At 44.9% G+C, this 24874-nt stretch overlaps 1 protein-coding gene and 1 long non-coding RNA gene across 3 annotated transcripts; both read left to right on the forward strand.

Moving 5' to 3' along the window:
• Positions 1 to 2100: 2100 nt before the first annotated feature.
• Positions 2101 to 12508, forward strand: LOC139791743 (ankyrin repeat domain-containing protein 18B-like). 2 transcript variants are annotated; one of them, XM_071734344.1, is made up of 12 exons: positions 2101 to 2772; positions 3036 to 3150; positions 3397 to 3570; positions 3699 to 3802; positions 4512 to 4627; positions 5877 to 5962; positions 7254 to 7592; positions 8482 to 8619; positions 10320 to 10498; positions 10692 to 10785; positions 11755 to 11864; positions 12363 to 12508. In XM_071734344.1, the coding sequence occupies exons 1-12, from the start codon at positions 2558 to 2560 to the stop codon at positions 12367 to 12369; spliced, it is 1677 nt and encodes a 558-aa protein (XP_071590445.1). In that variant the 5' UTR covers positions 2101 to 2557; the 3' UTR covers positions 12370 to 12508. The 2 variants fall into 2 exon arrangements, with proteins under 2 accessions (XP_071590445.1, XP_071590446.1); XM_071734345.1 differs by lacking the exon at positions 3397 to 3570 and having other exon boundaries at positions 2102 to 2772.
• Positions 12509 to 21389: 8881 nt separating this feature from the next.
• Positions 21390 to 24211, forward strand: LOC139791745 (uncharacterized). The gene is made up of 2 exons (XR_011724003.1): positions 21390 to 22314; positions 23126 to 24211. It is a non-coding gene; the product is annotated as an uncharacterized lncRNA (long non-coding RNA).
• The last annotated feature ends 663 nt before the right edge of the window (positions 24212 to 24874 follow it).

Here is a 24874-nt window from a genome sequence, read left to right on the forward strand (position 1 = left end):
TGTGACCAAACAACTCTCTACCAAACAAGTCAAGGGTTAGGAGCAGCTTCTGTAACCAGAGAAAATATGCTATTCAGTTTCCCAAAGCAGAAGTTTCCTGAGAGATCAAATATTTTTTTTGCACTTGTTCTATTACTCTCCCCTCATATAACTGAATAAATGAAAGATGTGAAGATGATGCTAAGATTGAGAGCTTGAGAGAGCTTGAGAGAAGGAATGATTATGTTTATTGCAGGTGTCAGCACTTTGCCAGATGGACTCACACCCCAGGTCCCCCTCTGGCATGTTCACATATTCAGTCTGAAAGCTTCTGAGAGGATTCACAGCATGGGCACTGGCAAACATTCTCCAGAGGATTATTGTGGTTGTGTGGTGTTGGACCCTGTTGCCCCTTTGGACTGAGGCAGGCAGAAGTTTTTGTTACAGATTGTGTTGAACCTGTTACAAGTCCTCAGTCTCCTGCAGTTTTGTGGGTCAGCTACATGTAAAACTGCATTTTTATTGTCATCTGACATACAGAAAAAACCCACTATTTTTAGTTCTTAGGAAAGTCAAGAATTTTTCTAAGGGGAGCTGATGTATTAAAAAAATCACCAAGAAGTTGTATCTTCCAGCAGTGTTGCAGCAAGCTGCTGTACACTCTGTGCAGAATTTTCTTGGTGTACATAAAGGAAAAGGGCATGGACACAGTACATTCTCAATAATAATACTGAATATTTGTAAAAGACTTTATGTTTTATTTATTTTGTTTTTAAAAGATGTTCTAGAAAACCATTTCTTCCTTAGCTGTCATTGCTGATGATGCTGGAATATTTCCCACTTCAGGTGTGGTTGTGGCATTTGCAGTAGACAAAAAAACCTCCCCATGTATCATGCTATTACTACCCTAAGTTGCAGGCACGTATTTAGTTCTTAATGTTTTTGTTCTTCTGTTACTGAACAATTTCACTGGGTTTCGTCTCTACAACCAGCATGTGTTCTGAGAGACCAATCCATCTATACATATGCCTGTGGGAAGGAAGGTAGGAAAATAGCAGAGGAGAAGGCCTACGTGGGATAGAGGAGTGCTGCAGATTTCCTGGCACTCAGTGACCCTGAAGAAGAAAAAATAGCTGTAAATAACTTAAGGAACTTGCCATCTGGATGATGATACATCCTGGTACCAGGTGCCTCCAGTGGGAACGGACAGATAAGGTTTTACGCTAGTAGAAAGAGCACTTTGAGGTGCACTTTGAAAGTGTAACAAACCACTCAATAAATGATTCTGATTGTGCACAGCAACTGGGGTCCGTGCCTTCATGTCTTCTGTCAAAGGGAGACTGCCGACGGGGAGAGGAAATCTCTGTAAAGGAGAGATAATTGTTTTCTGACTGACCTGGCTTTCTTTGTACAGTTAAAATTTAAAAAACATATCTCAGAACTTCCCTTTGATAAAAGAACAGAAGAATTAGGAGAAGGATGGAATGTAGAGCTGTTGTTTGTATTCAGCATATTTGGGTTCCCATCCCAGGGATGGGAACTCCATGATTTCTCTGGGTTGGGGTGAGGCTTTGGAGTTCTGGGTTTAGGATCAGGGCATATGTCAAGTGTTGAAGTTTTGGATTGGGTCTAGCTCAGGCTGGGTTTAGAATTAGGGGACTGAGTTTGGACTTGGGCTGAGGTTTTGGATTTGTGTTACTGTTGGTAGTGTAAAGTTTAGGAATTAAAGTTCAGATTAGGGTATAAGGTCTTGGCTTGGGGGTAGGCACTATATTTAGTATTAGGATTTAGTGAGTGGTAGAATTTGAAGTTTGGGGTATGGTTAAGGGGTAGGGATCCAGCTTCTTGGGTTTGGGCTTCATGTGTCTGGAAGCAGAGAAGCCTCCGGAAGCTGTTGCAGGACCTCCTGAGCAGAGGCCACAGCTCTTCCCCAGGCTGTGATTCTGTGCAGGGAGTGAGCAGCAGCCCCCAGCACAGCAAGATGGGGCCTGGGACTTTGGGCAGGCTGCAGGGAGCTCAGGCCGCCCTTGGCTGGAAGGCATCACCTGGCCCTGGAGCTTTAGCATGTCCAGCCTTGCGTTACCAATGGGACCTTCTGATCCCCATGGCCCCTGCCCCCCTCCCGAGGTGGTCTGGCCCCAGCCCCCCAGTGATACCCCTGGTGACGCTTCTGTTGGTGCTCCCATCGCTCTGGACACGGCTGCACCTCCTGGTGTGAGCTCCTCTGCCCTGTGGTCCTGCTGGTCCTGGTCCTGGCTATTAGCTTTAGCTTTAGCTCCAACCCTTGTCCTTTTCTTTCTCCTTCCTTGCCCTCGTCATCCTGCTTCCTCTCCTTCACCCACTCCCTCAACTTTCACCTTCCTCTCTCCCTTATCACTGCTATTCTTCTTCCTTGCCCTTGTCCCTCACTTTGCCCTTCCTCTCCTTCACCCTTGACTGTCTCCTTCCTCTCCCTCATCCTTGTCCCTGTCTCCTTACTCTCCCCCTGTTCCTGCCTTTCTCCTTCCCCTTCCTTCCCTGAACCCACCAGACTCCACCAGTTTTCTCCTCCTGCTCAAACCTAAGCACATAGAGAGTGATGGGGCTCCTGAGCAGGAACTGTTGGGTTTACCCCTCTGACAGTGCTTCTGGGCAGCCCTGCACTGCTGCTCCCACCACCAGTGCCCCTGAGTCCCAGCAGAAAGATCTGGGCAGGCTGCACCGCGCAGCTGCCCGCGGCCACCTGGCCTGGCTGAAGCGCTGGCGCTGGTGGGTGAAGATGGTGGGCATCAACAGCTGCGACGGGGAGAATCGGTGAGGGGCTGTGGGCCACTTCTGGGCCACCCTGGCTGCCGTGTGGGAGCATCCCCCCTGAAGGGTTTGTGTAGGATACTACTCAAGCTGGCTGTTTGACAAGCAAGTTTGGCCCTGTCCACTGGGAGGGGAACTTGAGAGCTTTCCATTGCTGCAGCAGCAGCCGTCGTGAGGATCTAGGCAGAGTCCCCAGGGCTGGGCGGTGACTCAACTTTGGTTCTTTTGCTGTCTGCCTGTGTTAAGCTCATAGGTTTAATTTTTAGGACACCTCTCCATCTTGCCTGTGCAAATGGGCACATGGATGTTGTGAGGTTCCTGGTGAGACATAACTGCCAGCTGAACCTAACAGACAATTTGGGAAGATCACCACTGATGGAGGTAAGTGAGATAAGTTCTGCTTGTGGGGACAGGGCTTATCGACAGTGCATTCAGTGAGAGGTGTCTAGCAGGATTCTGTATGCAGAACTGTGCAGAAACGTGCCTGTTGTATTTGGTGTGCAACAGGCACCTGTCAGCTAATCTTTGAAGGTGCTCTTCTTTGCTAGCGGTCAGAAGCTGGGCGAGCTGTGATGGAGTGAACTGTAAGTTTTGGAAATCTTTCCTTCTTTTGTGTGTTGCTCCCAGGCAGTCCAGTGCCAGCAAGAACAATGTGTGGGCTTTCTGCTCAAGCGGGGTGCTGACCCAGGCCTGGCAGATGCAGATGGCAACACTGCCCTTCACTTGGCTGTGCTGGCCCACAATATTAACATTGTGAGGCTCCTAATCAAGCACAAAGCCAAACTTGATGCCAAGAATAAGGTAATTTTTTTTTATATCTTAAGGAAAATCTTTTGGAAAGTTGTAGCATTATTTCTCTTGAAGGTGTTTGTTTTCGTTTGTTTTTTTTACTTTGATTATTAACTGGATGTATTTCTCTGTCCTTTCAGGAGGGCTCTACCCCACTAACTCTCTCTATCTCTGAAGAGCAGCTGGAGATACAGCTTCTGCTCAGAGTAGCTGCTGCTCTACGCACTCGAGATGAGCAGAAAAGGTGTGGGGAATGGAAATGGAATGGAAACTGCTTTCTCATTTTAAAGTAATGGGGAAATTACATTTTCTGAGAGCACATGGGAATGAAAATAATTACAGGGTCTGTGTAAAATTATCTACTTCCCAGCATATTTTGGATCTTCCGGAACCTTGCTTATGATAGGTGCTGCTGGTGGGCAGCTTAATTTGATCAAATTTCTTCTTTGTTATGGTGCTGATGTTTCCCATGAAGACACTGATGGGCAGACAGCTGAGGATTATGCTGTTATTCATGGATATTCTAGGGCAACTCTTAACTTTAGGATTAGAATAAGTGGTCAGTTATCAGTGTGGCTTTTGAATATTTTCGGTGGGAGCACCAAGGCTTAATGGGGTGTTTAGAGCTATGTTGAAGCTGTGCTTAGTGATGTCTTCTGATATGTATGGTTTCTGTGTGTCATGGTTTGAGGGGCCAAGGCTGATTTTCTGGTACCAATCTGAGGCACTAGGGAGAGATCTGTAGCACCCTAAGGAACCCGGGGTGGGGGTTGGGGGTGGAACAGCAGGGGTAGGATTGCCTCCCCTTATCAACTACTTAGGAGTATCTGACTCGGTATGAATGGGTGTGGGATGGATAATAAGTAGCTACTAACTGTACTTCTAAATGATATAGGCCACTATATGGTTATTGTTACCAAACCTCTTTCCTCTCTTTCTCTCTATAATCCTAGTAAACAGCTGGCAGAAGGTGCTGAGCAGAACACTGGAGAAGCTTCTGCAGGTGATGGAGAAGACGTTGCCATCCTCATCACTCCTCACCAAGCAAGGTCTGCTACAGATAGAGGAGGTAGGATCCTTAACTGTGGTGGAGCTCAGGCGCTGTGAAAGGCACTATGGCCTTTTCTTGAGGTGGTTTGTATTGTCAGTGCTGACTGTATTCCCTGGTGACTTCAGCACAGGTGTCAGGTGGAACAGCACCTATTATGATTTACAACACAAATGATGTTTTTTTCCCCACTTTCACTAACTTTTGGAAACAACCTTTCCATAATCTGTATTACCTCATCTTCCAGAAGAACAACTAAATTGCCTTGTCATCAAAAAAACCCTAGATCCTTCAGTGAGTTGTTTGAAATTCAGCCATGCTTATGAGGTCATATAACCCTACAGGAATCTCAGAAAACAATATTTTAATATAAAGGAAATTTAGTCCTATACTTGACATATCAGACCCTCCATGGGAGGTTTTATGCTTTCTGGGTTCCTAAAGGTGTTGTACCAGAGCTGTGTGGCAAATGAACAGCAGACAGTGTTCAGGGAACATTTATTGGAATGAATTCTGCAGTCTGGCTGGCACCACGAAGCACAGGTCCTGCATTGTGGGAGTCCCTTTGCTGTGCTGCAGTGACAGGCTCTGAAGCCTATTAGAGGGCAAGTTGGGATGATCTTGAGAGACCAGAGAAGCACCCACTTTGGCATTCTCTTCTTCTGCTCTTCTGTACTATGACTGTGGGACCTTCAATGTTGTCCCTATTTGTTTTGCTGCTTTTCCATTTGTTGAACATTCCCCAGAATACTCTTTCCTCATGAGATAGTCAATCTATTGAAGAAGTTGGCTCCTGCTTATTTGAGTGTTGACTTTTTGCCAGAAGGCCCCTTTTGTCTGTTGATGCAGTGTAGAAACCTGATGGGGATTCTTGGGTGTGAGGATAAGCTTTTCATCTGTGTTATGCTGAATGCTCAGGGAGGCAGGGACTCGGTGTTTCAAGTTATCCAGCCACATGACAGTGCCCTTCTGCAAAACTTGTGCATAACTACAGGAGGAAATGGAGATGCTGATCTCCAAATCACAGAGGTTATTTCTATAGGAGCTTAGTGTTTACTTATTCCAAGTATTTTGGTACTGATAAGTTATGACACTCATCATTTAACATGATGCATATTACGATAATTTTCTCCTTAGCAGCTCACAAATTTGAGGGAATGTGTTATTTTGTGTGAAGATTTTCCTCACAAATACTCAAGATGCACTCTGGGTGCAAAAAAAAGTAGCATTATGTCATGCTGGTTATAAAAATATATGGTTTTGACTGTAGGCGAGCACTTGGGTTCTACCTGCCATGTGTCACCATCTGATGAGAAAGAAAAATTGAAGAATGCCATTGAAAACTCTGGGGTGCAGGTATGGAAAACCAAATATTTTGAATTAGAGTCTGAACTGGCAAATTGCATTAGACAGTAAGGTGAAGAAATCTAACCAATAAATGAATAATGCTGAAGGGCAGTCCTGTAGATGAAGGTTGTGTTACAGTCTGAAGTAAAGCTGGATGCAGTCTTCTTTGGACTGGATAAAATCCTTGTCATGGTGTTGGATATTTGCTGTTCTACAGCTTTGTTTCCAGCTAGTTTACTTAAATTTTGGGCAGTGTTTCTCCTGTAGTGCTGGGAGGAGATACAATGCAGTCAAATGCAAATATGCAAAATGCATCTTCAAGTGAAGAGGGAGATTTGTCTGTGACAGGCTGATCTGTTTGATTAAACATGACCAGTCTTCCTCTTTGTAAGAAAAAGATCATGCCAACCCCTTGAATTTTGATGACCTTCCAGCTGCTTTCCCTGCATCTGCAAAACATGTGCTTGTTTGGCCATGTGAAGAAGTGTTTGCAAAGGGGTTTTTTTCCAAGGGTGTTCAGGAGGAGAATAAGGCAGGCCTTCTGCTGGTGTTTGGCATAGAGGAGAGGGCTGGGCAGAGGGGTCTGGAGTCTTGTGTAACACCTCAAGGGAGAGTGGAGCAAATTATTTTCAACCACCTGCCAGGCACTGTGGAAGTATGATGTGATTTAATCTAACAGGCAGAGCCCAGAACTTCAGCCTGTTGGAAGGTGGTAGTAGTTGGATGATGAACTTGGGCACGGAGAGGCTGAGATAGATGGTGTCTGGCTGAGGTGTTTCCTTCCCTGGAGAAGAGGAGTTTTTGCATAGGGAGAAAAGAGCCTGGCTGAGGAGAGAAGAGCAAGGTTTTGAATGTCTTAGTCCCTGGGCACAGCCAGAGTGCAGGCCCTGCTTAAAAGGTCTCATGAACACGGGAGGCACGTGGGGAAGGGACCCTCCTGGGGGGACCATGGTCCATGGTGGGAGCAGTAAGAACTGTTGGGAACTGAGCGTGGGACCAGGGGTGTGCAGCTTCTGTGTGGGGATGAGGCGTGGTACCCTCTTCATACCAGCTTGGGTTCTGATATTTGGGATGAGGGAAAGGAAGGAGCTGACACATTTCCCTAGTCAATGCTTTTCTTTGGAGATTGGAGTGCAGTGTGCACATGCATAAGTTCACAGAGTGACTTAGATATTGCCTGAAATTTCACTCTTCTCTCTGAAGTCATTCTTCAGTATTAGAAATGTTAAAAAGCATTTGAATGCAGAAGCATTTTTTAGATTAATTTCTCAGCTGGCTATTACTGTTCTCTGTCCTTCAGGAATCTGACACTGAGAGAGTAAAGGATCTATTACACAGAAACCTGTTACTAGTAGAGGAGATTTCCATGCTAAGAGAAGAACTTGAAGAAGTAAGACAAAGGCATGAGGATGAGGAATGGAAGTATTTAGAGGAAAATGTGACCTTGGAAGAAAAAAATGAACAACTCAGTAAGGAACTTAAACACTGTGAAGAATCCATGCAGGAGCAATTGGCCCAGCTGCAGCATGAAAACCTTTTACTGCACCAGCAGCTGGAGGACATGCAGAAGAAGCAGAACTTCAGAGAGAACATAAGGAATGAGGAACAGGACTGCTGTAAGGACAAAGTAGAAAGAGAGGTAAGCACAGTAGGCAGTGTTTAAGATGCTTAGTGGTGTATAAGACTAATAGTAATATCTCAGTGCTAATTTCTGCATGTGTTCTGGGGCTTCTAAGGGGCCTGCCTGTAGCTCAAAAAGTGAATTTCAGACACTGAAAAGCTTTCCCTTCTATGTTTTATGATGTGTAGCAGTATTTAAATTTATTTGTTTCTTGTGGCTCTGTGAAAGACTAATTGACTGTGCAAAAGACTGTCAGTCTGCAAATTCACACAGCACAGGAGTGTGAAAGATGCTCCTATGCAGAACACAAGTGTAGGTTTCTGTTGCTCAAACATGCATGAGCCAAGTGCTGCTCCTATTTCTGCATGTATATGTTTTTTATCAAGAACAGAGGCATAAGAGAATAAAGATGGGGGTTAGGAGTGAAGAACAGGTGGACAGTTGAAAAATCTGTAGGTAATGGCAGAGTGCATTGCTATGGCTATTCTAGGAGTAGGTACTGTCTTCTTACAATGGAGAACTAGAGCAAAGAATGATCTGCCTTTAGTCATCAGAGTAATATCTGCAGTCAAACTATGGTTCTTACATCACAACAGATTTGGTTTTGTTAGGAAAAAATACATGGTTCCAGTGAATCCTTGTGTGTTGTTCAACAAGAATAATACTTGAGCCTCTTTTATGTATTAGAAAACAAGAAATCCTCATGAGCAGGTTCTAATAGTTGGAGGTGGTCAAGTGAGAAAGATGAAGGGGGCTCATCATCTGTGCAGGTGCCTGATGATGGCAGGCAAAATTTTCATCCCTCTGAGCACAATCCAAAGACAGGCCTAATTGTATCATCAAAAAAGTTAAAAGCATATTTCATATTCTTACAATTTCCTTTATGCTTATTTAACTGTTCCATTAGGGCATGGTCAAACAGAAGCAGCAGGAGCTTGCTAATGCTCTTGAAAAGCTGTTAATGACAGACACTACACATCATGAGAAGGAGTTGGAGGAAGCCAAGCTGGCCTTGAAGAAGGAACTGGAAGAAGTTAAAACCAAGGTACATAATGTTGTCCTAAAATACAAGAGGAAATTTCAACATGCTGAACTGCATGGTGTGACTGAAGGGCACTGTTGTATAAACTTGGTTTCCATGTCTGTGACATGAGGACACAATGTCCTTACTTGGTCAAAGATTTGTATTTGCTGAGGTGCTTTGCAAAAGAAACTGGTGTGTTGGCCCAAAGAAACATTTGGTTTGGCCCAGCAGCTTGTCTGATTTCTGAAGAGCAGTAAAAATACTGGACATACTCAATACTGATGCATTTGGGCTTCTCTGTGCTCTCTGTGCTTTCTCTCAATCTCCTTACAAGAAGCACAGACTCATAGAATTGTTTTGGGTGGAAAAGACCTGGAAAATCAAGTCAAACCATTCCCCCAGCACTGCCAAGGCCACCACTAACTCATCTCCTCAGTACCACATCTCCAGGGCTTTAAAACCCCTCCAGGGATGATGGGGACTCCAGCCCTGCCTTGGGCAGACTGGGCCAGGCCCTGACAACCCTTTCCAGGGAGAAAGTGTTCCCAATCTCCAACCTAAACATCCCCTGGCACAACTTAAGGCCATTCCTCTTGTCGCATTCCTTGTTCCTTGGGAGCAGGGCCTGACCCCCCCGGCTCCAACCTCCTCTCAGGCAGTTGCAGAGAGCCAAAGAGTCTCCCTCGGCTTCCTTTGCTCCAGCTGAATACCCTAGGTCCCTCAGCCACTCCTGTTCAGACTTGTACTCCAGACCCTTTCCCAGCTCCATTCCCTTCTCTGGACACTCTCCAGACCCTCAATCTCCTCCTTCTCCTGAGGGGCCCAGAACTGACCCCAGGATTGGAGGTGCAACCTCACCAGTGCCCAGCACAGGGGCACCATCCCTGCCCAGCTCCTGCTGCCCACACCAGTGGTGACACCAGCCAGGATGCTGGTGGCCACCTTGGCCACCTGGGCACACACTGGTCATTACTCAGCTGGCTGCACACCAACAACCCCACGTCCTGTTCCACCAGGCACTTTCCAGCCATTGTGCCCCAAGCATATCCTGGGGCTGGTGTGACCTAAGGGCATGACCCAGAACTTGGCTTTGTTGAATGTCATACACTTGGCCTTGGCCCATTGATCTAGCATGTCCAGGCCCCTCTGCAGAGCCTTCCTACCCTCAAGCAGATCAGTGCTCCCATCCAACTTGCTGTCATCTGTAAACTTGCTGAGAGTGTACCCCATCCCCTTGTCCTGGTCATTCCTAACAATATTAAAGAGAACTGGCACCAACACTGAGTCCTGGGGAACACCACTGATGACCAGTAGCCAAATGGATTTAACTCCACTCACCAGCATGTTGCTGGTTCTGAATGCTTTTGTAACTTATTCTTCACATATATATATATATATATATATACATATATATTTAAATTAATAAATAAAAGAGTGTCACAAGCCACTGAAAGGGTCGGTGGGTGAATGCTGGTGCTGGGAACCATGACACAGGGAGTCAGTGGAGGGATGAGGGAGGCCAGCCTAAAAGGTGGTGGAAGTGACACAGTTTGTGTTCCTTTGCTAGTAGAAGGGAATGTTGGAATGTACTTGAAATGATGGCAGTTCTTTGGGTAGTGGGTATGTGCAGACACAGGCAGTCCTTCAGCTCTTCAGCAGCAGCTGACCCCTCTCTAGAAAAGGTCAGCTGACTGTTGGTGATTCTTGCTGTCCTCCTACAGTGTCGGGAGTTGAAAGAACAGCAGCTTCAGTCTTACCACCAAGTCCAGGACTGGAAGATTGTCTTTGAGAATACAAGAGGGGAACTAAGAGAGAACTCCAATAAAATGCAAAATCTTCTGTCAACATATTGTCGGACTATTAATAGTACAATAAAACACCAGGAAGAACTTGTGCAGCGGTAAGAGACTGACACAGTGAACCAAGGTGTCTGTCACTGTCTGGGGTTGTATGAAAACCACAGGAGAGTCTTGTTGCATTACAGCAAGTTAACACATGATTTTTGAAGATTCTTTTGGTTTCCCCCCCACCACTGTTTTTGAAGAATTGGTGCTGCGCTGGATTTCTGCAATAATACCTGTATTTCTTTTAAGCCTTGAAACTGAAAATCTCCAATTGGCGGTCACAGTCCAGCAACAAAGGAGGAGGATTAAAGCCCTACAGAAACAATTGCAAGCCTCTACCTCAGTAAGCTGGTCCTCAGTTTGCCTTGTTGTGAGCTCCTGAGCCTCGTTACCCATTGCTGTGGGGAAATGTAGAGATTTTCCTGGAGAGCTGAGGGGAGCTCAGTTCCCACGTTCTCCTGACAGGGCCCAGCCCCCAGCTATCTGGTTTTGAGGGTTTTCCATGCTACTACAGAATACCATCCTTAATGCTCTAGGAGTTCAGTGTTTGTCACTAGTATTGTATGAAACAAATCATTTTTATATTGCAACCAGTGAACTAGGGTTCTTGTTATGACTGTAGTTGTTAATTAGTGTTGAAGAAGTGTTAAAAATAACTGCTTGTGAAAGTTGCATTTGGATGCACTGATGCTGAGGAAAGGAGAGGAGAAAGGAGAAGAGAGGAGAAAGGAGAGGAGAGGAGAGGAGAGGAGAGGAGAGGAGAGGAGAGGGGAGGGGAGGGGAGGGGAGGGAAGGCACTCGCAATGCTGGTCCTTCCAGCAGCCTCAAGGGAAAAGGCTGTCAGCTTCCTCAGCCCCCTTCTGCTACATTTTGTATCTGTGCTGCAGTGTGCAAGATCTTTCTGTTTATTAGCCTGGTCCCTCTCAGCAGCAGGGGCAGTGAGCCAGTGGCTAAATACTTTGTGTTTCCTGCTCAAAGTGTGGAGGACCTGCTGGATGTTTTGAGGGCAGTGGGAGCCTGTAATCTATGTAATCCCTGCTGTGAGCAGAGGGACTGCCAAAAGTGTTCTCCAGCATTTTTTCCCCATTTTTGCCTTGGCTTCAGTGGGGGCATCTGTTTCTGTTGTTAGATACTGGCCTGCTGGGTGAGAAATGTGATGTAACATTCTCAGGAATTGTGTCCCTTTCTGTGGAACTTGCTAAGAGATAGATGCGTCCTGCAGCTGCTCTGGAGAGAATGTGAGGTGCACGTCCTCAGCATGTAGATGCTGTTCCTGTGCTCTGTGTGTCATCTGTCTTTTTTGTTTTGAAAGCGTGAGAGTGAAAGAAAGAAAGTGAAGGACCCTGAGAAGAAACACCCAGTCAAGCTGCATCGAAAAAGAGAGAGAGGAAACAACATGGAAGTGCAGAAGAAATGTGAAAGGTAGAGGTAGTATCCCTGAGTACAAGTCAAACTGTAGTGAACTTCAGTGTAAAACCAGGTGTACAGAACTGCTTGTGAGGAAATTCAAGCCTCACGTGAGTTCTTGCAAGGCACTTCGGTACATGAGATGAGAGATTTCAAGAGCTGCCAAAAGAATTGTAAATGGAGTCTGCCCTTCAGGTCTCCTGGGAGGAAAGTCTGAATCCTCCACTTTTCAGGTGATGTTCGGACCCTCCCAGTGATGTGTGGCACAGGAATGCTGTTTTTTCCTCTGTAATTTCTGTTGTGTCAAGCACATTAAAGTTGAAGTAATCCTTGTCTGTTATGTTTATACATGAGTATGTGAAAAAGGCTGATTGATTTTTTTTTTAAATTGAAGTTTTTAAATCTCTTTCTGGATTCTGGTTTCTCCAGAGACACACAATGGTTTTACAGAGAGGTCTTTGTCCCACTGTACAGCAAAAGTAACACCAGGAATCTTGTCTCTTTTCTCCTTAGGGACTGAAATTTAAAGTACATGTTCCACGTCATCACATGGATCTTCACAAATTTGAGCTCTGCAGTGCCAATATGAGATTATTTGAATGTTATATCCAAAAACTAGCTGTTTTGTACAAAATACTAAGGAAAGGGTTTTTTTTAAACTTGTGGTTTCCCTTCCTTTGATCCCTCTTCAAAACATGTTTATTATAAATTCTTAGTCTGTTAGATATGTTTATGTATGTTTCTGCGTGAGCAATGTTCACATAGTGCATTTATAGTATCCCATCCCACAGTGCAGATGTGAAAACCTTTGTTGTAGTCCATATATATATGAGTTCTTAGTTTGTTAGATAGATGTTGGTTTATTGATGTGTAGTTTTATTTTGCACCCAGAATACGAACTGTATTATTTTTTTCTGATTTTTGAGTAACTAATTGACTGGATATAATTAATTTGTATTAGAACTAGTCAGTGTATATTTAATTAGTCTGTATTTGAAGTTAAATTAATTAGTTAAGTTTAGTTAATTTAAAGTCTGTAATTCAATTTAATTAGTCTGTATTTAATCCTAGTCTTATGTGATCATTTTATTTTTCACCCCCAGTACAAACTGGGGGTATAATTTTTTCCTGACCAGCACAGCACCATTTTTGTGAAGCTAATACATGGTTTGTAATTCCAGATGTCCATTTTGATATTTAATAAACTTTGTCACCCAGTACACATCTCTGTTTAATTGTTCCCCTCCTTGCCTTTGCCTCCCACCCCTTCCCCGTCCATGTCCCTCTTCAGAGCTTTCTCCTGCTCCCCTTGGTCTACTCACAGCTGCATCTTCAGCCTCCCCTGCAGGCTGGGCCATTGCCCACCACGTCTCTGCGTCCTTTTGTTCCAGGAGGCTTGAAGCACAATTGTGTTCAGGTCATGGTGGACTAGAGCAGAGGTGTTGGTGATTGTCCTGGTTTGGGCCAGAATAAAGGTGATTTTCTGTCTTGTACTTTTGCTTTTAGCTAAGTCTCTTGTAAGTAGTTGCACTTGCTGAAATTAACAGCAACTTTCTCAGACAGTGTGTGTTTCTAGGACTGATAACACTCGATGTTTATAGTTACTGCTAGAGACTGGTATGCAGAGCCAAGGACACTGCTCAGCTCTGGTGAAAACTTTTACCCTCCAGAAGGAAGAAAGAGGTCCCATCTGCAGCCCTCCTTTGGGGAGGAACGGACAAGATAGATGCCAGAATTGACAAAACAGAATATTCCATCCCATATATGTCATACTCAGTATAAATTTGAGGCATCACGAGGGCCAAGCCATGCTTCCAGCTTCCAGCTGCCTGCCCTTCCTGTTTTTTCCTGCTTCCCTTCCTTCACCCGGCATCCTGGAAGGATTCCATCCGTTCATCTGCCTGTGGTCCTGATCCGTGGCAGCCCATATCTGTGTGTTCCTGCCTCCAGTTCCCGACTGCTGCCAACTCCAGGAGTCCAGCCTGGACTTTCCCAGAGCTGCCCTGCAGCCTCGGTGGTGACGTGAGAGTTACTGGGGGACTAGGGGGGAGGAACGTGGTATCCATTTTCCTGTATATTTGTATATATTTAGTAATTTTTTCCTATTTATCATTACTGTTTCATTAAAGTTGTGTAGTTTAGTTTCCAACCCATAAATCTCTCTCCCTTATTCTCTCTCCTTTCTTTATCAGGGGGGAGAGAGAGATTAATGGAGAGCATCTGTTATTCGGTTTAATTGCCGGGCCAGTGTTAAACTGTGACAGTGATGATAAGCTCCTAGACTGCCCCTGTGCTTTAGAGCAATCCTTCTTGTGGGCAGAAGGTAGCAGGTGAGCTTCTGGTAGCCATAAAAAATGGGCAGATCCCAAAGGATTTGATCCCATGGGAAACTGACCAGTTTGTAGCCTGCAGAGGGGAAAGGTGTTGAAAAATGTCTCTGGCTCACCCCAGAACTGAAGTTCAGCTTTTGGCACTGCCTAGTGTCTTTTTCACAGAGAAAGCAGGTGCAGAACACCACATCTGCCTCAAAACCTGGGCCCTTGGCAGATCTTGAGCAGGCGCTGTTAAGGGGCAGGTGCAGAATATTCCTGGTGGTGTCCCTGCAGGGATGCACTTCGGGTGCAAGTCTGGTGTTTTCAGAAGATACTGAGACATCAGACAAGGGGTTCTCTCCTTGAACTGAGTCCTAGAGGACAAAATGGGGGGCGAGGGGTTTAAAAAAAGGTTAAAATCTGTCAAATTAGGGGTATGAGATGTTGAAATAGAAAAATATCTCTCTTTTTTATATGCCTTGGAAAAAACCCTAATTTGTATGTATAAAGGAATTAAAATCAGAAATCCTCCATCCTTTATAGCTCTTGAAGGATTTTAGAAGTGAAAAAAAAAATCCCAGGTCGAGATATATATGGTTTTAAAACACAAAAAGTACCAGGCACAGAAGCAATGCATCCTAACTAAGGCAAAGTCAGGTAAAAACTCCAGGAGTTGCTGTGGATGAGCAAGCAGCTCCTAAAAGCCCTCAAATTTAAGGAGGAAGCATGCAGAGGGTGGAACCTAGGACAGGTACCCTGGGAGGATTAGAGAGGTGGTCAGAGCAGCTAGGGATCAGGTCAGGAGAGCCACATCCCAACTAGAATTAAATCTCACCAGGGATGTAAAGGGCAGTAAGAAAAGCTTCAAGAATTATGCTGGGGATAAAACGCCAAGCAAGGAAAATGTAGGCCCTCTCCTGAAGGAAGTGTGAGACCTAGCTACACAGGATATTGAGAAGGCTGAGGTTCTCTGACTTCTTTCTATCAGTCTCCTCTGGGAAGTGCTCATTGCCTCATTGCAAAGGCCACAGCAGGTGAAGGCAGGGCCTGGGAGAACCAAGTGCCCCACACTGGGGGAGAAGAAGAGCTTTGTGACCATTTAAAGAACCTGCAAGTGCACAAGTCTATAGGACCTCATAGGGTCCACCTGTCGGGAAGAGTGCAATGGACAACACACAGATTTATATATTCGAAGTATTGCCCATTATTGAGAGTAGCAGTAGCCCTTTTATACACAGTCAGGCTGATAACATAATATAAGCATATTGCTGACTGGTACAGCACATTCTTCATATGCCACAGTGCACTAGCTAACCAGTTAAATACAACTTTATGTGCTGTCTATGCTATGCTTTCCCATCCTGTTATTCTCCTTTTCTGCTGCCAACTCCCTTATCTTTTGCACATAGCTGATATTTTAGTAACCTTGCAGCTGGGCCTCGAGGCCCTTAGCTCACTCTGGTTAAAGCTGAATAGTCAGGATTGCTCACATGTCCATTTTCTTCCAAAGATTCTCCAACATCCACCCACACATCCTGAGGAGCTGGCAGATGCAGTTGCTAAGCCCCTCCATCCTATTTGAGAGATCATTGCAGTCTGGTGAGGTTCCCACTGATTGGAAAAAAGGTAACCGTCATAGTTGGAGTGGAGGAACTAAAGTTTGAGTATGAGGAACTAAAGAAGGAGGGTCTGTGACTCTGAGGGATCTGAGAGGGGTGGAACACAAAGGGGTCACTATTCCCTCCCATCTCCTGCCTGCACCCCATAGAAAGTTAGGCAGCCCAGCCTCCTTTCTTCCTGCTCCTGCTCGTTTGTCACCAGCTCTCCATCTGCTCTTCAGAATCCACATCCGTTGGGTGCTGGGGAGAGCCGTGGAGCCCCCTCTTGAGTCGGCCCTGCTGCAGGGGCCCTCAGGCACCTGCCCTGGCCAGCATTGAGATCATGTTGTGTATAGATTTGTATATTTATTCCTTATCCCATGTGCTACTGCCTTTCTCCTCTTCTAGAAAACCCGTTCCTGTTTTAATGTCCAACTTTCGAGTCTCTTGTACTTACTCCTGTTTCATCTTCCCTTGGGAGGGTGGAGGGGGTTGATTGAGAGCAATTCTGCCCTCTGGTTTTCGCTCTGCCCAAAGTGCCAAACCATGCCAGTAACATAGCCCCTATTTTTAAACGGGAAAAAGGGAGACCCAGAGAATTACAGGGCAGTGAGTCTCAGCTCTGTGCCCAGAAAGATCATGGAACAGATCCTCCTGGAAAATCTGCTGTGGCACATGGAAAATAAGGAAGTGATGAGTGGCAGCCAACATGGCTTCACCAAGGGCAAATCATTATTAAATTATAAATTGATATATAAGTGTGTCCTTATTACTCCAGGTGGCAAAGTAAAGGTCTGACTAAGGAGTTCAGCTACGGTTTATCTAGAATTGCAGCCTGTGGTCCAATTGCTCCAGCTAATCATGTTAAGTCAAGTCCCTTAAGTCAAGCAGTTTTCAGCTTGCCCAGATCTTTAACATTTATGCCCCTAATTCCACTATACTTCCAGGAGGAGGTTATAAAACCAGCTGTTTGCTCCACTGCCCCTTTATTCCTTGCAGCTTTTGGCCCTGCCCCTTCCCCAGGGGTGGTAGGTGGTGCCTGGGGTATATAGCCCCCACCTCTGCCTAGCATGCTTAGTCTGCTCTGGGGGCATGCTGGGGTTTGGGCTGTGTTGGTCCTGCAGCTGGGGGCAGCTTTATTGCTCTTTGGGTGAGTGTTTTTGGAAGCTCATAGACACAGAGGCATCAGCTTTCAGCTAGTCTCTGGTTTAGTAGTCTGTGCAGAAGGGTTTGTCCTGTTGGTATCTTTGTGGGAGATGTTTTTGAGTAATAATGTGTTTTAATATTCTGTGCTGGTGTTTTAGTTTGATTTTTTTTTTTGGGGGGGGGGGATGTTTTGGGTTTTTTTTCTTATTTTTGGAGCATCTGAATAGGAACCTGGTGACTGTAGGACTAATGCAGTTAGCCACTTGTGGGGGGTTTTTTTAATGTGGATGGGTTGAGACTTCTCTCCCCCTGAAAGCTAAGTTATGGGATGGGTGCTTGGGAGGGCTTGTGGGATGGAGGGGCCAAGGTTGGGAATTGCAAGGACGGATTTTAAACTTACTGCAGTGGAGAAGGCTGAGTGGGAACCATCAAGGGAGCAGGTTGCTTTTCTGCATGAAGTTAGTGTGTGCCAGGCAGGGCAGCTCCAGCCTCTGTGTGTGTGTTTGTGTAGCTTGTGAGGTCTGTCATCTGCATTTCAAACCATAAGTGGGTCCTAATCTTCTCTTTGTACTCAAAGCTTGTAGCACATACCTCATGCCCCATCCTTAGGGCCTTGAACAGCTGTGCTCATCATCACAGCACCAGTCAGGTGCTTCTTCTCTTGTATTAGAATTTGAAAGTGTGGTTGGGTCTTGTGATGCAGAAGTTTCTGATCAGTCTGCTTTTACACCAGTGTTGCAGTTGGTGTCATCCCTACCACTCTTGAGCCATCTCTTTTGCAGCCATATCTTTTTCAGCATTCCTTCCTGCTTCCTTGTGTTCTTAGGTCTTAGCAAGGCTTCTTGAACATCCATCCATCTCTGTTTTGACTGTAATTTCTCTTCACAAGTTGTGATGTTTGATTCTTTCTCTGGGGCTGCCTTAGGGCCTCCTTGCTATTGAAAGTAGAAATGGCTTTACTGTGGGAATATGGGGATCAATATGTTGGTTCAAGTGATATCAGTTCCAATTGTAAACATATTAAAGATTTGGCAAACTGACAACTGTCTGGCCTAAGTGCCTTGACTTATCATGAGTAGTTGGAGGGATAAGGCCTTAGGCTGAAGTTCTAAATAATCTTCAGGTGAACTCCTGTGAGGAACCTTAGTGAGACTTGTGCTCTGCCTCTGTAATAATATTACAAGATGTAGACGATGAGAGAACTACTTCAGTGATCTTCTACAATGGTAAGATGAAACAACAGAAACTGAAGTTGAAGAAATCAGACTGTGGAAGAATTATCCTGCAGAAAAGCAACTGGAAGAGAACAAGGAAATTGTTCAGACAAAAAGGGTCAGATGATGAATGGGGACTCTTGGAGAGAAGAGGAAAGAACAAATCAGAATAGGAAAATGTATTCATGGAAGATAACAGGATGAACAGTCATGTGAACAAGTGCACAGTCATACTGTGAGGCATTAAAAGGGACAGGTAAAGTAAGAGTGGGGGTTTTGTCCAGTGACACCCAGCTGGAGCTGCAATAAACTGATTCTGTGACTGAACCAAGGGACAGAACTTTTCTTTCCAGTCAGAGATGAAGACTGGATCCAGCTGCAGCTAGACTCCTCCCTGCTGAAGAGTTTAGAAACCAAAGAGGGCCATTCAGAACCTCAACTTGTTAGGAGGCCGTTTCCAGACTCTTCAACATTAACCTCAGTCCCATGACACCATACATCTCTCTACCCAGTGGCATTTGAGATCTGGGAGTTACTTTTTTTGCTAAGAGTTTTCTCTCACATTTTCATCACATCATCTGTGTGTGTCTGGTTGGGCTGGAGCTGCTCTCTCTGGGGGGCTGTAGCGATGGTGGGGTTGGGAGAAGAATAGCAATGAAAGCCTGTGGTTGATGTTGATCTGCCTTGGTGGAGAGTGGAGCAAGGTGAGTGAAGACTGATGGGCTGGAAGAGCAGTTGTTTGTCAGGATTGAGCTGTGTAGTCAGCATCCTTTCTGTGTGATTTACAGGTGGCATGCAAGGCTTAACATGGCAGCCTGTAAACAGCAGAGGCCAGACAGGTAAAGGGGAGAGCAGCAGGTGGGAGATGCTCTGGGCAGGCTCCTGGTTTGGGCAGTGTCTTAGCATGGGTTATTTACTCTCATTTTTGCAGATGAGGCAACAGGCTTGGAGTGGTGAAGCAGGATGCCAACAAGCAGCCCAAGAGGGTGAGAGACTAACCTGGTGTGTCAACCTGTGGCAACTTATTGAAGTGTTTGTTTGGTCTTGCAGATGCTGTGTAGTTCTTTGTTGGAATTGGATGAGCATCAGAGGTGAGTTGGGGTGGTAGTGAGAAGGGTCACAGGCCAGAGAGTTTCTCAGAAGCACAGCAGTAAGTTTGTGTCTTTCAGTATCTTAGATGCTGCAAGCAATGAGGGCTGCAGCATCCAATTCTGGACTGAGGAGGTGAGCAGAACACAGCAGTGCTTTTGGTGAGGAGGGGGGGGCAGTGTTAAAGAGATCGGTGGGATACTCGTTGCCAGCACCGATAGTGGATTGGTTGGTGAGTTTGATTCTTTTTTTTTTTTAATTTTTTCTATTTAAAATTTTTTTTTATTTTTAATTTTTTTTATTTTTTAATTTTTTATTTTTATTTTGGGGGCTTTTGGGGGCTTTTGGGGGCTTTTGGGGGCTTTTGGGGGCTTTTGGGGGCTTTTTTGGTTTTGGGTTTTTTTTTTAATTTTTTTGTTTGGGGTTTTTTTTTAATTTTTTTGGTTTTGGGGTTTTAATTTTTTTGGTTTTGGGGTTTTAATTTTTTTGGTTTTGGGGTTTTAATTTTTGTTTTTTTTTTTTTAATTTTGGTTTTTTTTTTAATTTTGGGGTTTTTTTAATTTTGGGTTTTTTTTTTAATTTTGGGGTTTTTTTTAATTTTGGGGTTTTTTTAATTTTGGGTTTTTTTTTTTTAATTTTGGGTTTTTTTTTTAATTTTGGGTTTTTTTTTAATTTTGGGGTTTTTTTTTTAATTTTGGGGTTTTTTTTTTAATTTTGGGGGTTTTTTTTAATTTTGGGGTTTTTTTTTAATTTTGGGGTTTTTTTTTAATTTTGGGGGTTTTTTTAATTTTTGGGTTTTTTTAATTTTTGTGGGTTTTTTTTAATTTTGGTTTGTTTTTTTTTTAATTTTGGGTTTTTTTTAATTTTTTGGGGTTTTTTTAATTATTCTTTTATTATTTATTTTTATTTTTAAAATTTTTTTGTGTGTTTTCTGCGTGCCCTCCGAACCTCACCTTGGCACCCCACAAGGATGGCAGGCAGCAGATGGGTGAGAGGCTGAGGTAAAGGGGCAGGAGGTAGACATCACAGTGGGCTGCCTGTTGTTGGAGGCAATATCTCAGTATGTGCCTTTTGCTTTGACTTTTGCAGGTGCCACAACCATCCTTGTAGGGACAAAGACACACATTTAGGAGGGGTTGGAGAAGGTGAGATGGTGGCGGGCTGGGTCAGCCATGTATTTTACATCAAGTCACTTAAACGTTTCCTTTTGTTTTTGCAGGCGCTGGTGCCACCTGTGGAACAGGATGAGCGTTGAAGTTGAGTTGAGTTGGTAGCGAGGGGTTCATGGGGCCGGTGACTTCTGATCAGCAGAACAGGAACTCTTTCTCTTGGTGTTTCAGGCGCCCCAAGCAATGGTGGCGATAGCGTTCAACTCTGGAATGAGAAGGTGCGTGGTATACCATGGGGCTCCCTCGAGGAGGTGAGTGCAGCAGAAGTAGCGTGTGTTGGCTTAGGTGGGACTTGTGCCAGCGCTGTTTGCGATCTGTGGGTTGTGTTTTTTCCTTTTTTACGTCTAGGGGATGAAGAGGAACCGTGCGACTGGAAGCACATCCCAGTCAAACAATGTGGTTTTTTGTTACCGACCATGGCTTTGTGCTGCTGTCGCTCTTGAAGATAAGTTGAGGGCCCAGGGGCGGGTGGGGAGGGGCTGAGCAGAGGAGTCGAGGCTGGGAATTGCAGGTGGTGTTTTGAAGTTAGTGTAGGGGAGAGGGTTGTCTGGGAGCAGCCCCCTTTGGGTGGGTGAAGGAACAGGTTACTTTCCAGTGTGATTCCAGCGTGGGCAGGGCAGCTCCAGCTTCGGTGTGTGGGGTTGTGTGTTTTGTGTTGTCAGTCTTTGCTGTCTTAGAGCTTCCTGGGGCCTTGATGGTCCTCTGTGTCCTCGCAGAGCAAGTCCTGCATCTTGGGCATCCTCCCGGGAAAGCCTTTCCTGATCAGCACGGCGCTAATCAGCAGCGTGTTATTCCGCACGACGAGTCTAAATTGCAGATCGGTCTCTTGACTTGGAAGTTTCTTGATGGTTGTCTTCTGCAACATCATTCTCAATTGCATTGTCATCTGATCTCTGTCCACCCAGTTTCCCTGAGGGGGACTCATTCCCCGCATCCGTGCGTCCTCAGGTCTTGAAGGCGGTTTCTCGGGCATCCGTCGCTTCGTTCCCTCGCTTTGCAGACGCACCGCTGTAGGTCTTATTGCCCAAAAGTCTTGAGTTCCAGAGTCCCTCACAGGACAAGTAATATTGAACATCATCCCCATGGTGTTGAACACATTTAGTCATCATCATCATCATAGTGCCATCTGGATCCTTCTTTTCTTGCGTCTTGCAAATTTCTTGATAGGCATCTTTTGTAATCTTCTTTATGAACGAATGAGCATCTCTGGTCATAAATTTTCCACATTTGCAACCTTGTCTCTGCATCCTTAGGTCTTGATGCTAGTCTTCTTGTACATCTGATATGTTATTTTGAAGAGTAATTATTGTAACAGGAAGTGTTCTGTGACACTTGATGTCACCATGGGGCCTCCTTGCCTCACCCTTGCATCCCTGTAGATCTTCTTGGCCAACTTCTTGGAGCCCAGAGTAATTCTTTTGGGGAGTTTTCTATTAATGTTTCATCTTGTAGTTTGCAGTGGTGTGTCTTGGGTTGGTCTGTGTTTGTGTGTTTGGCCTGGAGCTGCTCTGCCCAGACTGTAGAGTTGGGGATATTGAAGAGCCATAAGGGTCTCTGGTGATGTTTGCCTGTAGTTTTTAGGCCACAATTTTACAGTGATCTTAGGTGGAGCAGCCATACTCAGGCTGGGTGGGCAGTTGCTTTGATGGTGTTTGAAGGTGATGGGACCCTCATGAGAGGGTTTTGCCTGTGCAGCGCAGGAGATTGACCCTCTCAGTAGTTAACGGTTGTATGTGTATGGGTTTAAAGTTGTGGGGCTGTGTTTATTAATGGCATGAGGGTAGTAATACTCTAGATGGGTTTCCTAACTAGGATTGAGATGTCTGGAATTGTCTGTCCATTGTTCAGCATTCCAGTGACTTGTGTAACACTTTCTTTCAGATGCAAAGGACAAATATGCGCTTGTGAGAAGAAACGAGGGAGCAGAGTGCAGTCAGGTCAGTCAGTGTGAAGTGCTGGAGGGATTGTGCTTCTGGTAGCTACCTGATTACAGTGTGTGTTTAACTCATTTTGAAGGTAGAAGCAGTAAGCGAAGTGGGATAGTCACTGAAGGTTACTGGGGTGAGGTGAGTGATGACTAGTGGGACCAAAGAGCAGTTATTTTTTGGGTGTGTTGTTGAAGTTCGAAGCATCAGTTGATGTTTATAGGTTCTATTGTAGTCACCATGTGACAACAAGAAAATTGCAGAGGCTGGGTATGCAAATTGCCAAGGTAAAGGAGTAAGAGATGGGAATTGTTGCAGGCAGGGTGCTGTTTGAGGCAGCATCTTGGTACGTTCCTTTTGTTTTTTGCAAATATTGTAAGCAGGCTCACTGGGACAAAGCTGCTGACTATAGCAAGTAGTCCGAGACAAGGTTAGTGTCAAAGAGCAGAGAATAATGTGGCTACTCTGTGAAGCAGTTACTTTTTTGCATGAACTTTGTAGGCCACTTTTGGGACCGGATGAGCATTTGAGGTGAGCTGGGGTAGTAGCGAGGATGAACGTGGAGCTGGTGACTTCCTTCAAGTATACCTGTCATTTTGTCTCTTGGTGTAGCTTGGGTTCTACAAACAATGACGGATGCAGTATCTGGCATCGAAAGGGTACAGAGCAGGTGAGGGGAAGCCCATGGTGCTAATCACAGAATTACCTCTATTAGAAAAGACCTTCAAGATCATAGAGTCCAACCATTAGCCTTACACTGACAAGAACTTAAGCCATATCCCTAAGTTAAGCTATTTCTATATGACTTGGGGGGTGTCTTTAGGGATGATGAGTACTTCAAGGGATGGTGAAGGAGGCTGTCGCAGAAGAGGTTTGCCAACCCATAGGATTCTTCCGGATGCTTCCTGCTGGCACTCTGCTTTTTTTTTTTTTTTTTATGAAGACAAGCCTGGTGATTGCAGAAATATACCAGTTACCTGATGTGCCTTTTCTTGAGGAAGGAATCTGATCCCTGGCCTGCTGCAAGCTAAGCTGGGAGACCAGGAACAACTGCCCTTCAGCATGAATATTGATAGAAGGTGGGAAGAGAGAGTCCAAAACAGAAATGCCTCTCATTAAAAGATGTTGCATTTTGGGATCAGAGCAGATCCCAAAAGAGTCTGTGGACAACAAGACTCTTTCCTCCTTCAAAAAAAAAAAAAAGAGAAGGTCATTCTCAAGAGGGAAGCACAGCACATCTTTCTCAAGTTGATGGTGTTTCTGGCTTTGTGGTTCACAATTGCAGCAGTTGAGATGATGAAAATGCATTCCTCTGCACGTTTTGGTACGTCCAGATGTATTAACAAATCAGAGAGTCCTTTTTGGTAAGCTTATATACTGCAGCAGTGGGGATTTGTTTGACTCCTGCAGTTTTACCCTCCCTTCTCTCCATCGTCCTCCCAAAATTAAAGCCAAAGAGTTACCACAGATTTTTTGTATCACAAATGTAACAAAAACAGTTGTATAAAGTACAAACTGCATTGTTTAGACGCTGAGAGCCCCATAATGCTTTAGATCTCATATATTACCTAGTTTAGTTAATTATCTATTCTAAATCTTTGAACAGAGAGACAGCTGGATGCTGCAGGTATCTTTTGCTGGTGTTTTGATGGAGTGCTCTGAAGTACTTTGTTTCCCTCTAAATGGGGTATTTCCCTGGGGGTTTGGTAGCATCTCCTTTGGGCAGCTCTCCCTCCCGGTTGTGTAACACACAAAAAATTCCTGGTCAAATTATCCCCGTGTTTGAGATAGAAAATGTAATGGTATCGGTTAACAGTTGTACAAGTTACATGAATGCAGAAAGGAAGTGAAATACTTGCCTATAGAAGTATTTAAATAGGATACGTATAAACATGTGGACACCTCATGAGCAGATGGTGAATTTATTTTTTTACTTTCAGGAGTTGTTTTTTACTTTCAGCTTTGCTGTCTAAGCAGGATGCGAGGCCGCTACTGTTGCAGTGTGTGTGTAGGTGTCTCTTGTGATACAAGTAGAGGCAGCCATACAGGGTTCTCTACGCCAGCAATAGAGTAGGGAAGGATGGAAGCTTTTTCTGCGCCCAGCAAGAGCGTTGCTTTGATGTTACGAATGTAATGACAAATCCTGCCTAATAGTCTTCAGAGATGTGTTTTAAGCACTGGAGTTACAGTGGGGAGGGGTAAAGGGCTGTGAGGGCTGTCAGGGTGTCTGGTAGAGGTGAGGGGAGAGTGTGGGACCAGGAGGGACAGGGGATATTTTGCTCCAGGGAGTCTGTGTGAGTGTATCAAAGCTGATGTATAAGTTAAAGCAGATATTAGATGTGTAAATGGGTATTTAAATGCTTGCCGGCTTGCTGACAGACACCAGTCCTCCAGCAACCGGAAACAGCATGTGAAGCAGCCAAACACACTCTCTATTTTGGACCTTTAGAAACCAGATGTTCCCTATTACTCAGCTGCACTCTGTTCTTTTTTTGTCCTCCTGTAACCAGAAGCAGCCAGACAGTCAGCTGCTCACTGTTCTCTGTAGTGAAATGAGGCAACCAGGTGCCAC

This window comes from Heliangelus exortis, chromosome 1 (assembly GCF_036169615.1).
Source record: "Heliangelus exortis chromosome 1, bHelExo1.hap1, whole genome shotgun sequence".
NCBI lineage: Eukaryota > Metazoa > Chordata > Aves > Apodiformes > Trochilidae > Heliangelus > Heliangelus exortis.